A 16484-nucleotide genomic window follows, 5' to 3' on the forward strand; every position below is an offset into this window, starting at 1 on the left:
TTGCTCTTCCTGTTATTTCATCATCTTCCCTTCTCCCCTCTCTTCTATCTCAAATCCAGAGTACCTCAGGTACCTGCTTTGGTCATTTGTACTCCTTAGCCTTTAATCTTTAATGCTACCGCTTGAAGTGGGTTGCAGTCTTGGGCCTTCTCCAGAGGTTCAGACGGTCTGGGGCCCAGGCTTTGGCAGGATTGCAAGCTCCCCTGGTACCTCTGTGCAGGCAAGATTGAGGACCACTGGCAAAAAACTTTCTAACCTTTGGGGTCCATCAGAACCCTTTTTGTTCATCCAGAGGCAAAAGTCTTGCATTGAGCCGGCAGCAGGCAAGTGAAGGTGGTGACCCTGGCCAGGATGGAAAGGCACGTCAGAGGAGTGAGTCTGTGGTTGCAGGTGCTTCCCTCCTTTGCAGACTTTCCGTGCTAACCTCAAGGCCCCGGCCAGCCTCATCACAGCTTGCAAAGCTGAGTGGACACCTCTAGGAATATAATAGCGAGTGACACAAAATCAGGGCTATGGAGAGAAGAGTTTGGTATAAATACTTTATTAAAGAAATATTGTCATTTTCATTAAAAAATACTACATTAGAGAAGAGAGTTTTGGGTTACCAGTCTTTCCTCACAGAATCACAGTGTAAGATACTCATTTCTTGACGTCTCTAGGAACCTTCAGGCCATGGATCAGCAGAACATAAACGAACAAGGGAAAAAAATTCCTCTTAATTTTACTGATGGCCCCCATCTCCCAGGTGGTCTGAGAGTGGCACTTGGTAAACAGTTTGTGTTTAATCCAGCCTCTGCCTCTGACTACCTTTAAGACCAGGACCCGAAGCAGAGTGAGAGGCCTCCCTCCACCCACCTCGGGGCGAGTGCAGACACAGCTTACAGAGGCATGAAAAGTAGTGACGCAGCGAGGTCTGAATGAACACAGAGGATTTTATTACTCATCGTTAATGGTAGTGAAATGCCCTTTGTTGGATACCATCAGGTGAGGTAGGGAAGACATTCCAGAGGAAATCTGTTAATGGGGCAACATTTTTATTTCTGTACATTTACATACAAATTTTCCCCAAAGGTACAACAGATGCGACACCATGCAGACACGCAGCTGTGAACGAGTTCAGAACTCAGTGTAAGCTTGTGCTATGAACGAGCACCGTCAGAGAAGCCCCACCCACACGTACAGAAACACGGGTTTTATATTACAACCTCAAGGACAGAGGGAGGGAAGTGTTCGCCACTAGACATGACACACCATACTGATTTTCCAAAACACACGGTACACGAAAGTGAGGTGGTGCCTTCTAGACAAGAGGACATGCGATACCTGGGGCCAGGCGGTATGATGTCGCAGGCCCGCTTATGGCACTTCCAGTTTGGGATCGCTCATTTGGCTCTAGGAAGTGGTGGTGTCTGAGTGCAATACTTCCCCTACGAGGTTTGTTTTTGTTTTCTTTCTGTTCTGTAGCCAAACCAACTTACCAGCCCATCTTCCAGATGCAGGTGCTCTTACTCGCAGTAAACAAAAGCATTGAAACCTTTTTCCTGTTTCTCTTGGGTGGTAATAATTAGAGTATTTGATAAGAGTTTGACTTCAGGAAAAGAACAAAGTGAAGAAATGTTCATCTCCATCTCAGGTGTCCACATTTGTGCATCACGTTTATTGAAAAGCTGACAGGGTAGGCTAGCAGGACGCAGGGGTGTGTGGAGGAGCAGGGGGTGGGAGGGTCAAGTTGGAACAGTGGGTGCCTGAGAAGGGTCTCCCTATTAGCCAGGAAGGGAACAGGACTGAGGGGTTCAAGCGCGACAGACTGTGCTGGGAAGTGGGCAGCCGTAGCAGCCTCCCCTGCAGAGCCAGGTGGGCCAGACGCATGGCGGGCTTGGGTGGACCCTGCCGCCTTGCTCACTTGGTACCAGATTTCCCGGGGCTGTGCTCAGCGGGAAGTGTTGCTGCTCTGGCAACATTTCATAAAGGTGTTCCTCGACAGCTTGATATCCCTGGGCTGAAGCTGCCACAGAACAGGCACCCAGCCTCCTCCTGAGGCTGCCGTGGGAGGACAGCTGTGGGACCGCCTTGCCGGCTGAGAGACATCCCCTGCTGGCCGTCGGCAAGTCAGCCTCACTCACACCCTCTGGACTCTGGTCCCAGGAGCCCAGGCCTCAGCGCTAGCCTCTTTTCCAGTCACTGATGGATTAGTCCTGATGGCTGAAGTGCTGAGCACTGTCTTCATTGGACCGGTTTTTTATTGTCATTTGAGGTGGAGATCAGAGACCATGACCAGAAGAGTGTGAGTACTGTCCCTTGCCACCACCTTCCTAGAGATTTCGGGCAGCACTCCACAGCTTCAATTTCCCAAAAAAAAAAAAAAAAAAAAAAGTTTACATGACCAGCGTGAGGCTGCTTGCAACTTTCATCACTTAGCGAATCCTTCCGCAACACGGTACAGTACGTGGACTGCACTGCAGGTGGCCTGGTGCTGGGGGTGATGGGTGCAGACGTACACCTGTCCAGGTGCGGGCTCAGGGGCCTCGCTGGATCCTTCCCACCTTCCCCAACTGCCTACGGGCCTGGCTACTGGACAGGTCCTATTCTGTACGTAACGGGGGTTTGTGGACAGGTGGCTTTGTAGCAAGTACTCCAAAAAAGGTAAAAGGAATTTCACAAGTTTGGCACGCAAAGGCTGCACAAGATCTAAAGAAAGGCCTTTGTAAAGGTGAATGCAAACTAATGTTGAAACATGGAAACGTGACTTTAAAAAAGAGGGAGGATGAGCTGGACGTGTTGCAAGGGGAGGTGGGGAGAGGCCGGCCAGACAGCCTCCCTTCCTGGGTACCTCAAGATCCCAGGTGTCGGCGTGGTCCAGCCACTGGAAACACGTGGCCATGAGTCTGCTTGCCCCTTGCTGTGTCTTCACACATCACCAGGCTCCTACTGATGTGTGGACCACATGTGGAGGAGACATGGGTGGAGACAGCAAACAGCAGGCTGGGTGGAAAGCTGGAAAGGGAGAAGGTCAACCCCTTTTCTGCCCTGTGAATTCTAGCAATGTCGGTTGGAAGTCACTTCATTGTGTCACCCAGGCCCGAGACCACGATTTCCCTGGAAGGACACAGTCCATGGCAAAGACACGCTTCAAGAAGGGATGAGTTGGACAATCCCAGTAAGAAGCCAGGCTGTCCAGAAAAGCTGGTGCCCAAGTTGCTACAAAGTGGTGCCTGCCCTTGCCAAGGAGGCTGTCTCTTAGTGGCCTTGGGTGTCCTACAAATTTCCTCCGAAAATGCCAAGAGGAAACCTTTACTTTCTGGGGTGAAACGAGGAACACGAAGAAACCCTTGGAAGTCGGGGCAGGGGCAGCGTTGAGCTTTGGTGAGTTATTGCTTTCTTTCAATTTGTCTTGATGCCTTCGAGAGGCTGGAGGTCATTTGGACTCACCTATGAGGAATCTCCGCTCCCTGCTGGAAGCCCCGCCTCTGTGCTAAGCGAGTGACTACAAGCAGGAAGCTGGCCCAGGAAGGCAGGCGTGGGGGGCCCAGCTCCTGCGGGTGCTTCCTGGAGTGATGTCTGAGGTGACGGCCATCCAAGCTGGTGCTCTTCCTGGTGTGTGCTCGACGTGTGGGTGACGGGCGCGTGTGGAGGGCAGTCCCCCGTTCTGTGGATTTGCCTCTGCCATCTTTTCGAGTTATTTTCTCATTGTTTGTAGCTTAGAAAGTGGCCGTGTTTTCAAGTAGTGCCGGCACAAGAGCTGGCTGTGCACGGGGGGCTTTTCTGCTGGAGCCAATCTGGGAGAGGAAGAATAAAAACGAGCACATCTCAGGCCTCGACGCATCTGTTAGCTGTGTACTCACAAAGCTATGGCGATATGACCGCTGCTCAATTAAGATTTCTGGTGAAATGTTTAAGCTTTTTCTCCAAGAGCGTCCAGCATCAAGTACAAAAGGATGATCCTGAAGGAAAGATGAAGCTGGTTTTAATGGCGTCTGTGAGCTGCTTTCCCTGCACACGGAATAGAAGCTCTTACCTTGCAAATGGAAAGGGAAAAAGGACCTTAAAAAACCGCACACAGACTCTCTAGCAAAAGCCAAATTCATGTACATTTCACTGTATCTAAAATGCAGTCCTGGAAACGCTCCACGGGCGTGTCCTGCCTCTGCACACAGGCAGGCAGCCTGGGGGGCTCCTGGGTGTTGCGAGGAGCCGTGTCCCGTCTCCCGAGAGGAACCGGCCGCGACCATGGTCACTGCGGCATCTTCCCAGAGTGACTGCATCTCGCTGCCGAAAGAGGTGATTCCATTTGTGATCAGTGAGGGGGAGGGAATAAAGTGCTTCTCGTAAAAATGACCAAAATAAATACAAACATTGAATGGCAGAAAAGAAAGTCTTGGAAGGGTTATTTCCAAAGAGTTCGTCTCCTCCGACCCGTGCTCCTTGGACTTTTGGAAAGACAGGATTTCCCCACACCCTCGAGAGGCTCGGCTTGGGTGGGGCAGCTTCCCCCTCCGGGCCATGCGTTCGGTCCCTGGTCTGTAAACCTGTGCCCGAGCGGCCCCAAACCCTTGAGCCCCGGGTGCTGCGGACCAGGCTACATGGCCTTCATGCCATTGGCCGTGGCACCCTCGGGCAGTGTGTCACCCGAGGCTGCGGCATCGTGGAGGCCCGAGTAGTCCTTGAGCTCGGCGTTGGTGAGCAGCAGCGGCTGCTCCCCCTTCTTGTGCGGCAGCAGCGGCTGGCGCGTGTAGTGCTCCCCGTTGGAAATGTTCTCAGGCAGGTTCTGGTCCCTGCTCTCGGGCAGCAGGAGGATGCAGATGATGCAGATGAGCGTGCAGCAGGCAAAGATGATGTGGTGCAGGAAGTAGCCTTTCTGGTTGTGCAGCTCGATGATGGGTGCCGTCAGCATGCCGAAGCCCGCGCTGGCCAGCACCAGCCCCAGCCCGCCGCACCTGCAGGAGGAGGCAAGCACTGGGTGAGCTGCCGTGGCCTAGTGGCTGGATCCTGGAAGAGCTCGGGGTGGACCAGGAAGCCGCCTCTGCAGGGGCCCTGCTGCCCTGGGCACTGCCCAGTGTACCCCGATCTCACACATCCCATATCACCTGCACCCCGGCTGCATCTGTTCAGGGCTACTCTGAGGCAGTGGCCATTTTTCCTCATCAGTTCAAAAGCTTTTACTTACATTATCTTTTTCTTTAATCTGTTTCCTATTTTTATTGTTTTTTCAGGGCTGGGGGACCATGAGAACTTTATTTTGAAAGGCAGCTTTATATAATACTACTGTAAATGGGAAGCCGGTATTACTTGCCATAAGTAATATACAAGGAAAAATAAAAGGTAACGAAATTATGCCATTTCCCCAAGACCTGGGGGATCACCAAGGGTTAAAGAGGGTACTAAGGACATATCAGCACGAACAGAGACTTTTTCTTTGTCGTAACTGGAGAGATAGCAAGATACTTTAAAAGAGTAATTTCCTCACTGTGAGTGGATGGCCCCCATGTCTCCTAAAATTGATCGCGTACCACCAGTGGAAACGGTTCCATCTCTGAAGACTGTGCCTGAAGGGTCCTCCAAATGAAGCTGTGCACTGACAGAGAATAACTCACTGCAGCTCTGAGCTCAGGACAGCCAAAGTCCAGAAGGCCAGCCATTGATCTCCACTCCCTGCCTTGTACGGGAGCGGCCAAGAGTCCCAGGGATTAGTAGATACACAACACTTACAAAACCCCTATCCCTCAAACCTCTCCACTTTGACCTAAAAACACATTACGGGGACAAAGGTGTTCTGTGGCCCCTGAGAAAGCAGTGCTGTGCCAGGCTGCAATGGGACCGTGGCGCTCAGGTGACAGACCAGGCTAGAGAGGGCTGCCTGGTCCCCAGTTCTGGGGCCTCATTGAAGCGGGCAGGCAGAGGTGGCCTTGTCCCGAGAACGGGGCGTGGAGTTGTCTGCCAGGCCCCAGGGCAGCGGGAAGAGTGGCCCTTTGGTTTGGGGAAGCTTTCTAGTGGGGCTGCTCAAGTGTTAGGCACTCCCTGAAGTGAAGAGACCTTTGTCCTTGGAACTGCTGAGGCTGAGTGGGCTGAAAGGGAGGTCCTGCGACAGGTAGGAGGCAGGTATATAACTCCAGCTCTTGACCAGTCTGTGGTTCTCTTGGTTGGCACTATAGGTAGCTCCTAACTCACCAAAAGACTGTCCTACAAGGTCACAAGATACAAGATCAACATACAAAAGTCAATTATATGTCTACATGCTAGCAACAAAACACCCAAAAATGAAGTTAAGAAAATTCCATTCACAATAACATCCAACGAGTAAAATGTTTAGAAATAAATAACACAAGGAATGCAAGACTTGTATGCTGAAAAAGAGAAAACATTGCTGAAAGTTAAAAAGATAAAAATAAATGGAGTGACATTCCATGTTCATGAATTAGAAGACTCAATATTGTAAAGATGGTAATTTTTCCCAAATTAATCTATCTATTCCACATAATCCCTATGAAAATTCCAGGTGACTTTTTTTTTTTGAGAAAACAGTGAGCCGATCCTAAAATTTGTGTGGAAATGCAAAGGACTCAGAGTAGTCCAAAACAATTTTGGAAAAGAACAAAGTTAGAAGGCTTGCCTTCCCAGTTTCAAAACTATAAAGCCATACGACTTAAGGCAGTTTGGTATTGGTGTATATATCAATAGATCAATGGAACAGAACTGGGAGTTCAGAAACTAACCTTCACATTTATGGTCAACTGACTGTAGATGGAGGTAAATCCAGTGAGGGGGAAGGGATAGTTTTTTCAGCAGGTGGTGCTGGGACAACAGGATATTCACATGCAAAAGAATGATGTTGACCCTTCGCATCATGTAAAAAAATGAACTCAAAGTGGATAACAAAATCTAAGTGCTTAACTTAGCTCAAACTATAACGCTTCTAGAAGAAAACAAGAGAAACGCTTTATGAGCTTGTGTTAGGCCAAGATTTCTCACATAACATCAAAAGTAGGATCCATAAAAGAAAAAGCTGAAGCTGATCAACTGGACTTCATTAGGATTAGAAACTCCTACCCTTCAAAAGTTACATGTTTAAGAAAAGGACCACAGACTGGGAGAAAATATTTGTGAAGCATATATCAGATAAAGGACTTGTAACTAGAATATATAAATAACTCTTTTTTTTTTTTTTTTTTGAGAGTGTCACACAGGCTGGAGTGCAATGGCACCATCTCGGCTCACTGCAAGCTCCGCCTTCGGGGTTCAAGCAATTCTCCTGGCTCAGTCCCCCGAGTAGCTGGGACTATAGGCGCGTGCTACCATGCCCGGCTAATTTTTTGTATTTTTAGTAGAGACGGGGTTTCACCGTGCTAGCCAGGATGGTCTTGGTCTCCTGACCTCATGATCCACCCGCCTTGGCCTCCCAAATTGCTGGGATTATAGGCATGAGCCACCACGCAACTCTTACAACTCAAAAAGAAGACAGAAAATCCAGTAAAAAGATGAGCAGGCCAGACACGGCGGCTCATGTCTGTAATCCCAGCGCTTTGGGAGGCCAAGGCGGGAGGATCACTTGAGGCCAGGCACTTGAGACCAGCATAGGCAATAACACCCCATTTCTATTAAAAAAAAAAAAAATTGAAAGCACACAAATGGCCATCAACTGGTGAACAGAAAAACAAAATGCAGCCCATCATATAAATGGAATATTAGCCATAAAAAGGAATTAAGTACTGACACGTGCTACAACATGGACTCAAAAACATTGTATAAATGTTTACATTTATACAAATGCTAACTGATGGTATAAATCCATTTATATGAAAAGTCAAAAAGGCTTGGAATCCCAGCACCTTGAGAGGCTGAGGTGGGCAGATCACCTGAGGTCAGGAACTCAAGACCAGCTTGGCCAGCATGGTGAAACTCCATCTCTACTGAAATAGAAAAATTAGCTGGGTGCGGTGGCAGGAGCCTGTAATCCCAGCTACTCAGGAGGCTGAGACAGGAGAATTGCTTGAACCTGGGAGGCGGAGGTTGCACTGAGCCGAGTACGTGCCATTGCACTCCAGCCTGGGCAACAGAGCAAGACTCTGTCTCCAAAAAAAAAAAAAAAAAAAAAAAGCAAATGTGTAGAGGCAGAAAGCAGATTCATGGTAGCTTGGGCTGGGAGTAGGGATGGACTTCAGAGGAGGACAAGGGGATTTTGTGGGGAGAAAGAAATGTTCCATAACTGCATTGTGCCAGTGGTTGCATGGCGCTGTCAATTTACTAAAAATCATTCATTGAATTGTTTACTTAAAATGGATGAATTTTATGGTCCTGTGAATTATGCCTCAATAAAGCTGTTTTTTTGTTTTGTTTTAAAACAACAAAACTTCCTGTTGTGGGGGCTGCTCCCCCTGCTGCTACAAATCTCTAAAGCTTTTAGTTCTGGGCAGGCACCCAGGCCTTGCCTCTTCTTTCCAGGAACTAAGAGACCAGCCATGACTCCCCTTTCCACCGCCACCTGTGGCCAGGGTTTCTGCTCTGCTCTGCCCCCTGTGGCACTGAGCAGCACTGAGGAGCAGCACTGAGCAGCACCGAGGAGCACCGAGGAGCACCGAGGAGCACCGGGCAGCACCGAGCAGCACTGAGCAGCACTGAGCAGCACTGAGCAGCAGCTCCCTCGTGCTGGCGTCTTCTCAGGCTTTGCTGCTCAGACCGGGAGAGCATCCCTGCCTTTGTGACCTGATGCCTGCTCCCACAGACCCTCTCAGGATGACCTGCGTTGACATGGGGGGACGTGAATGGAGGAGGCTTGGGCAGGGGTGACCTGGGCAGGGAGGATGGGAGTCCTAGGGTTCCCAGGTGGCCCTCGTAAACCAGACATACACAGGTCTATGCTAATAACCCCAGGAAGAATTGCAGCTTCGGAGCCTTTTTCTCAGAATGCAATGGAAGCATGGTGATATTGTGTGTGTGTATGCGTGTGTGTGTTGGGGGGGGTTTGTCCTATTTTATAACAAAAGAATAGAAGACACTTCTCTCTCCCTTCTCTCCCTCTAATGTAGAAATGGCCGCCTCTCTGTAGGTTGCAGTCCACCTATCTGCATCCACCATAGGCCCAGGGGCAGCCTTGCCAGGCTTGCAGCCCTAGGGGATAAAGAGTTGCTGGATTCTTCCCTTTCCCAGCTGCTGCTTGTCCAGCCATGACCAAGTCCTCAGGGCGTCCACTCCAGGCCGCCTGGGTCTGCGCTCCTCCCTGCTGCATCTTCTGCACCCCCTGGACTTTGTTTCCTCACTATTGCCAAACCACTTTTCCTAGAACACAGAGCTAATCATGTCACCTGGCTGCTCAGAGTCCTCCAGTGGCTCCCTCCTGCCTGCAAGGTGATGCACAGATCCTGGGGGCCCCACCTCTTCATCCTGTCCTCTCCCTTTCAGTCTCACTGCTCACAGCGCCGGGTCCCTCAGCTCTGTCCAGTGCTCGCTCTGTGAGGTTCACCTATGCTGGCTCAGCCGAGCTCCCACGGGCTACCTGGGTAGGGCGCCGTCTGTGCACGTCTGGAGGAAGTACTGCCTTCCGGTACAGGGGCTTTGTTAATGTTTGTTCCATTAGATTATTGTCAAGACCAGGACATCGGCCATTAGCCTTCAAGCCTTGAGTAAACCCACATACAAAGGACCAGCCCAACGTGAGCTACAGAACAGACTTCTGCTGCCACAAAGGTGTGAGTGCCATGGCTGGGAGCAGGAGTTCTGGAGCCCATGAGCTTGAACTAGAATCCTGGACCCCCATCCACCAGCTTCACCTCCCGAAGCCTCGGTCTGCATCTGTAAAATGGGGATGAGAAAAGCTCCAACGTCCAAATGTGGTGGAGGTTAAAGCATGAATGTGACTAGCACGGGGACAGGAAGATCCACTGAGTGCTGGGGAGGGGCCACCCAAGTCCTTCAGGGTCTAGGGGGCAGCTGGGTGTAGAGGAACCAGAGCTGGACAGGTTCAAGAACTGGGAGGCGAACAGGATGGGCCTCCCCCATGGGCCTAAAGCCCCCAGGCATGGAATGGAGTCCTAAAAGTTGGCAGAGGGGGCTGTGCCACTGGGATTCTTCTCCTCCGCCCTGGCCCTCCTCTCAGTGAGGCACCAAGCTCTGCAAACACTGCCTCCTCAAGCCGCTTCATACTCGCCTACCCTCAGCCTTTCAGGAACCTCTGTTCCTGCTCCCCGAGCCCTGGGAATCCTGCCTCGCCTCCTCCTGCCGCTGTGCACGTGCCGCACACACATCCCCTCTAGAGCCGCTATGTGCGGTGCTCCAGTCCACACCCCGGGAATCCTCAGTCCCAGCCACCCTTCCTGAGTCCAGGCTGAGCAGGCTCTCTTGGGTGCTTCCCTTGAATCCTCAGGACACTTGTGTAGCCCAAAGACACATGTGCATTGCGTGTCCGTGTGTCTCTAATAGACATGAGATGTCACCAGGGCAGGACCAGGCTCCACTCCATGTGCTGTCCCCAGCACCTGCCCAGCCACTGAGACCTGGCTGGCACCTGGGCATCTACTCAGCACCATAGTCGGGTTTCTAGACTGGCCCCAGCAATTCCCACCCTTGTGCCTTGAGTGTGCGCTGGGCCTCGAGGTACAAGGTACAGATAACTTACTTTTTAGCAATAAAATAGAGCCGGGATAGTGAGCTGTCCCTTCCACAACAAGGTTCCAAAAGGCGGATTCTAGCAGACTCTTGCTAGCTTTGACCAAGTGAGCTGCCTTGTGACTGTGGCCAACAGCCAGCGAGGAGCTGAGGCTGCCAGCCCCACAGCCCGTGAGGAAGCAGAGCCTACCAGTGCCTGACTTGGTTTAGTGGTGGACCCTACCCACTGATGGTAGCCTGTGAGAGACCCGGAGCAGAGGACCCAGCCAGGCCATGCCCAGACTCTGGAGCCATGGAAACCATGAGACACTGGATGCATGCTGCTTCAGGCCCCTGTTTCGGAGCCATTGGTTATGCAGCAATAGAAAACCAAGATACTCTGTGAGTGACAGATTCCCCAGCCTTAGCCACGGAGGGAGATTGACAGCCACCTCTCATGCAGGCTATGACAGTCATCAGCACTTCACATTAGAGAGCCCTTCCCGGGGAGAGGCTGAAAGAGTTGCAGGAATAGCCACACCACTGTGCTTCATAGTTTATGGGGGATATGGATGAGGAAGAGCAAGAATCTAGGGGATGTCTCCCAGATACACTCTTTTCAGGCTGAGGGTCCCAGACCACCATTCAAAGACACTGCATCTTTCTGTCAGTATGTGTTCACGTGCCTGTCGCCTTACTAGTCTCTGAGCCCCTCAAGGGCAAGAATTATTTTCTAGGACATCAACAGGCACGTGTTGTTTGTGTTTAATAAATACTGGATGCTTGCAGATCACACTGGCTTCCTGAGTAGGAAGGTCAGCTCACCCAGATGAATGGGACAGGTTAAATATAGATGACCACTGCAATGAGCAGTAAGATAAAATCCTTCTGTAAGATGAAGACTGAACACCTAAAATAGCCAATTAAGTCTTTCTGGTAGACCTGGCTCTTTCAGGAAGCCACAGGGCATATCAGATGCTAGGGATAATGGACAGGATCTTAATGGGGACATCATTTTCTCAGAAACCTCCCAGGTTTCTGCCTGACCTTCCCGGCATTAAATGTGGACGGCACTGACAAGCAGTGAGAGGACTCCCCTTACTCACATGGGAGTCACATGCAGGAGTGCAGAGTACAGACCCCCAGGAGGGGTGGGCACAGGGCCACTGTGAAAGGGCAAACTGCATGCAGCAAAAGCCTTGCATTGTGCCTGGTGAACCACATCATACTGATCTATCTTGTTAACCATGCCAAATAAAATGAAATGAAATATACTTAATTTACAGATCATTAGAAAAATGTCTACATATATGTGTATACATAATATGCAACAAATATACACATGCATATAGAATATGGAATATATCTTTTTATTTTTTTCTACGGAAGCAATTATCTGGTTTTCTAGCAAAGATTCCTTGACATAGCCGGGCATGGTAGCTCACGCCTGTAATCCCAGCACTTTGGGAGGCCGAGATGGGCAGATCATGAGGTCAGAAGATCGAGACCATCGTAACCAACAGGTGAAACCTCATCTTTACTAAAAATACAAAAATTAGCTGGGCGTGGTGGCACGTGCCTGTGATCCCAGCTACTCGGGAGGCTGAGGCAGAATTGCTTGAACCAGGGAGATGGAGGTTGCAGTGAGCCAAGATCACGCCACCATATTCCAGCCTGGCGACAGAGCAAGACTCCGTCTCAAAAAAAAAAAAAAAAAGATTCCTTGACATTATTCAGTACGATTAGGAAAAACTGTGGCAGAAGTTGGGATGCCATTTTTGGCTTTGTTTTTCTCTCTTGAAATCTCAGATTAGAGAAAGAGATTGTTACGTCCTTGGTTTTAAGGTTCATTTCCTGCCCCTGAAATGTGGGCTCTGCCTGTGCCTTTTCTGCTTTTCTCTAGGTTGTCAGTAGAGGGCAGCATAGGCCCGTGTTGACAAGTCAGAGCTGCTTCATTTATGGACAGAGAACGAAGGGCAGGCACTGCCTCCTTGTGCTTTAGGAGCACAAAATTGTAATATCCACGGGATATCTTTATTTTACTAGCAATAGGATCTAAATAAAGTAGACTGATATGCAGGCCGACTTCTTATTAGAAATGGTAAACTTCATTGAATTAAGGATTCCAGAATCAAATTGCTGTTAGCCATGTGACGTTACCATCTCGCGTTGAAACACCGGAGGTGAGCCTCCCGTTCCACCTCCTCTTTTATATTACTTAATGTGACTTGACTACATTTCTGTGAAGTCGAGGATGAGCAAATATTTGTACTTTTTTTTTTTTTTTTTTTTGAGATGGAGTCTTGCTCTGTCGCCCAGGCTGGAGTGCAGTGGCATGATCTCGGCTCACTGCAAGCTCCGTCTCCCGGGTTCACGCCATTCTCCTGCCTCAGCCTCCTGAGTAGCTGGGACTACAGGCGCCACCACCACGCCCGGCTAATTTTTTGTGTTTTTTGTAGAGACGGGGTTTCACCATGATAGCCAGGATGGTCTCGATCTCCTGACCTCGTGATCCACCCGCCTCGGCCTCCCAAAGTGCTGGGATTACAGGCGTGAGCCACCGCCCCTGGCCTTTAAGATACAACTTTTTAAAGAAGTTGAACAGACTCTGATGCTCCCTTAATCCCAGGTCATCCTGGCCCTCGGTGCCTATTCTTGAGGCAGCATTAAAGCAGAGGACAGATGTCAGGGAGTCGTCAGTCAGGGAGGGTCTCAGGGAGGCCCGTCCGGCTTATGACCTAGAAAGGGCCAGGGCCGCCGGAGTGGGCAGAGCAGGAGAAAACAGGCGGGTGTCATGATCCCCAGCGCCTGCGTCCTCTCCACCTGGACCCCCGTGTGAGGGCAAAGGAAGCCTTGGAACCCACCTGGAACATCCAGATGGACAGTGGATAGAAAAGATCAGCCCCAGCACAGCCAGCAGCTGCTTCCAGATCCACCCAAGACCCCAGGCCACTTCTGCCCATGTCAAGCTGGGAGGTGGACACAGTCAGATACACTTGCAAAGTCATCCAACTCCCAACGTCTTACCAATGAATCTGATGAGCTGTGCACTGGCTGATGAGAACTACCACCTGGTGTGGCCTGAGCGGGTAGCTGGTTCTGTCGATGTGAGGTCTGGACAGAACCTCATGAAACAATATTTAGGTTACTTGGCCTCTGTCATCCTTGGGGCAATAGATTTCTGCAAGCCTTTGTTGCTTTTTGTTGTGGAACAAGTATGAAAAGTATAAAAGCATTTTTTGAACTTTTTGCAGAAAATTTCATAACCTCATATTTGCTTCCAGGCAGTCCATCCTGGTGGCCCCTTACCCTTTGCTGCCAGGACGCTTGTCTGTAGTTGAGTGTCACAGGGAAAGGCTAGTTCTGTGCTACGCTGGAGCTCATGGGCCCCAGGCCGTCCATCCCGGCTTATCGTGGATTTCTCTCTGTGAAGTGGGGGGATGGCAGGGGAGTCCACTTCTATCCTAGCGCCTCCATGGGAATCGTTCCTGAGTGCATTTGCAAGAAAGAGCTGCGGCCTCCCGATGGCACAGGTGAAAAGGGCTCCCAGCGAGAAGAGGGATTTATCAGGAACGCTAGACATTCTCCCAGCCTGGCCCAGGGACCCCCTTTGGACTCAATTTCCTTTCATCCTCCGCAGGCACAAAAACATCACCAAGGGTCACATATTTTTTCCAGTTTGTCATCTTGGCAAGCTGAATCTGAGAACATGTTTGTTGAATTTCTATCCCCAAATCTTTCCAGGTTTGCATCAAAGAGGAAAAGGATACAGCATTTCCTTCAGTCTAGCTTGCTAAGCCAAATCTAACAGAGAATAATAATCCTACCAACTGCCAGAGTTAAGGGGTCCCTGCTAGCCACCCCTCCCCCCACCAAATGCATAATCACGCAAAGGCGCAAGAGACCAGCTGGAAACCCAGAAGGTCTGACTGCGGCTTCTGGTCTATTGAAAGACTCGCCTTTGCTGTTTTCTTTGATAAAGGAGGGAAATTTCACTGGCCCCCCTTTAGACAGGGAGTGAGCCTGCGGTCTGCCTGAGGTATCTTGCAACTGCAAGCACTAAAAAAGCTCCTGACTCATCTCTCCCCTGTGGCTTATGCAGAAGGTAGGGACAGGATGAGTTCTGTGGTGCTTAATCATACAATACCTCGGCATTTCTGTCCAGGTACCCAGTAGCTGTCAGGCTGGGCCTGTATGATACAGATCCAAGAGAATGAATCAAAGTGTGGATGTGAAGATGCTGTTGTTAGCATGGCTACTGGAAACGTGGAAAGTAAGAAAGTCCACGGACTTGCCTACTTGCTCCCAAAGCCTTCCCCAGCAGCAGAGGGGCTGAAATCATTAGTGTCCACATAGCCCACCTTGGACTGGGGTGGCCTCTACTGGATTTTCCCAAGGGTGTCACTATTCGGACACCTGGGTTTTGACTCACGGCTGAACTATTGGCCTTACTCTCAAGTTCTGTTTCATGAAGGCACATGCATGAGAAATGCTAATGACACTCCTTTAAGAAGTTCAGTGTGGTATAACTCAAGCTAAGCTCCTCAGTAAGTCACAAACAGTGCAGGAAAATGACTGCAGCTGAGGGATGCTCTTTTAGTGGAGGCATGCCTTTTTCTTAACCTATACGCATGGCGACAGTAAATGGTGTGTAGCACCCAGGAACCACGACCCAGCGACAGAGACGGCACCAGGAAGGGGTCAGCCTCACTTTCTGAACTAAAACAAAAGTGGCTGAGCACAAGTGAGTCACACCTTTTCGGGAGGTGTGAAATGGCCACAGACTCCACGAGGGCAGGACTGTGCTGTTGTGATTTCTGGGCCTAGTGTCTGGCACGCAGCGGGCTCTCCATCCATGTTTCTTACATGAGTCAATGATCTCACTTGCTGGGCTTTCTCTCTTTGGATTCATGACATCAACTTCTCAGGTCAGTATAAAATAAGGCTCTTTCAGCCTGGCACAGTCGCTCATGCCTGTAATCCTAGCACTTTGGGAGGCTGGGGTGGGGGGGATCACCTGAGGTCAGGAGTTCAGGACCAGCCTGGCCAACGTGGTGAAACTGCGTCTCTACTAAAAATGCAAAAACTAGCTGGGCGTGGTGGTGGGCACCTGTAATCCCAGCTACTCGGGAGGCTGAGGCAGGAGAATCGCCTGAACCCATGAGGCAGAGGTTGCAGTGACACAAGATCATGCCATTGCACTCCAGGCTGGGCAACAAGAGCAAAACTCCATCTTGGGGGAGGGGGGGGAAAGGCTCTTTCTACTTTTTAAAACATTCTGCAATAGCTGTGCCGTGAGGTCTCTTAGCAGAGTTGGCGGCACAGGTTCTGGTGGAAGTGCGGCATGAGTGATCCACTAAATTCCCCCCTTGCCAGTCACTGACATATTTCCTGGGACCAGAGTAGCTCCCTGTTCCCCCTTCCTCCTGCTGCTGCCTGGACAGGACCCCAGGGCCACGTTCTGTGACTCTCGGGCGCCTCGGGGTTGGGTACAACAGCCACCTCGGCTGTGAACCATGAAGCCAATGTGCCCAGAGCCAGAGACAGAGCTGATGCTGGTTAATCCCACACCAGCCTGGAGCCAGGGACTTGTCTTTGAGTCCCGAGAAGCCGGCGTTCCCCGGGGTGTCTCCCATTACGCACCTTATCACCGTCGGGGTGATCTCCGCACAGAAGAACACGCTGAGGCTCCCCACTGCGTGGGAGGCAAACATGCCCACGATGGAAAACGCGATGGAAAATTTGTCCTTGACGCTGTCACTCATCCCTGAGGGAGGGTCAGAAGAAGGGGATGGTGAGGGAAGAGAGGAAGCCAGGCCAGGGTGGGAGGGAGGCCCGGGGCTGCACGGCACGGCTCCTCCCCAGTGCCCAGCGTGCGGCATGGATGGGTGTGCAGTTCCCTCTGGGAA

General features: G+C 50.7%; 1 protein-coding gene across 3 annotated transcripts in view; it reads right to left on the reverse strand.

Annotated features, from left to right (window-relative positions):
- Positions 1 to 525: 525 nt before the first annotated feature.
- SLC22A23 (solute carrier family 22 member 23) overlaps positions 526 to 16484 on the reverse strand; it is a 191832-nt gene continuing 175873 nt past the window's right edge. For 2 of the 3 annotated variants that reach the window (XM_073005627.1, XM_007973822.3), the window contains 2 exons: positions 16219 to 16342; positions 526 to 4934 (listed from right to left, as the gene is read on the reverse strand). In XM_073005627.1, coding sequence (XP_072861728.1) covers positions 4577 to 4934; positions 16219 to 16342 — 482 coding nt within the window. In that variant the 3' untranslated portion in view covers positions 526 to 4576. Of the gene's footprint in view, positions 4935 to 12281; positions 14766 to 16218; positions 16343 to 16484 lie in introns of those variants that run through there. The other variant, XM_073005626.1, reaches the window with a different exon arrangement.

This window comes from Chlorocebus sabaeus, chromosome 17 (assembly GCF_047675955.1).
Source record: "Chlorocebus sabaeus isolate Y175 chromosome 17, mChlSab1.0.hap1, whole genome shotgun sequence".
Lineage (NCBI taxonomy): Eukaryota > Metazoa > Chordata > Mammalia > Primates > Cercopithecidae > Chlorocebus > Chlorocebus sabaeus.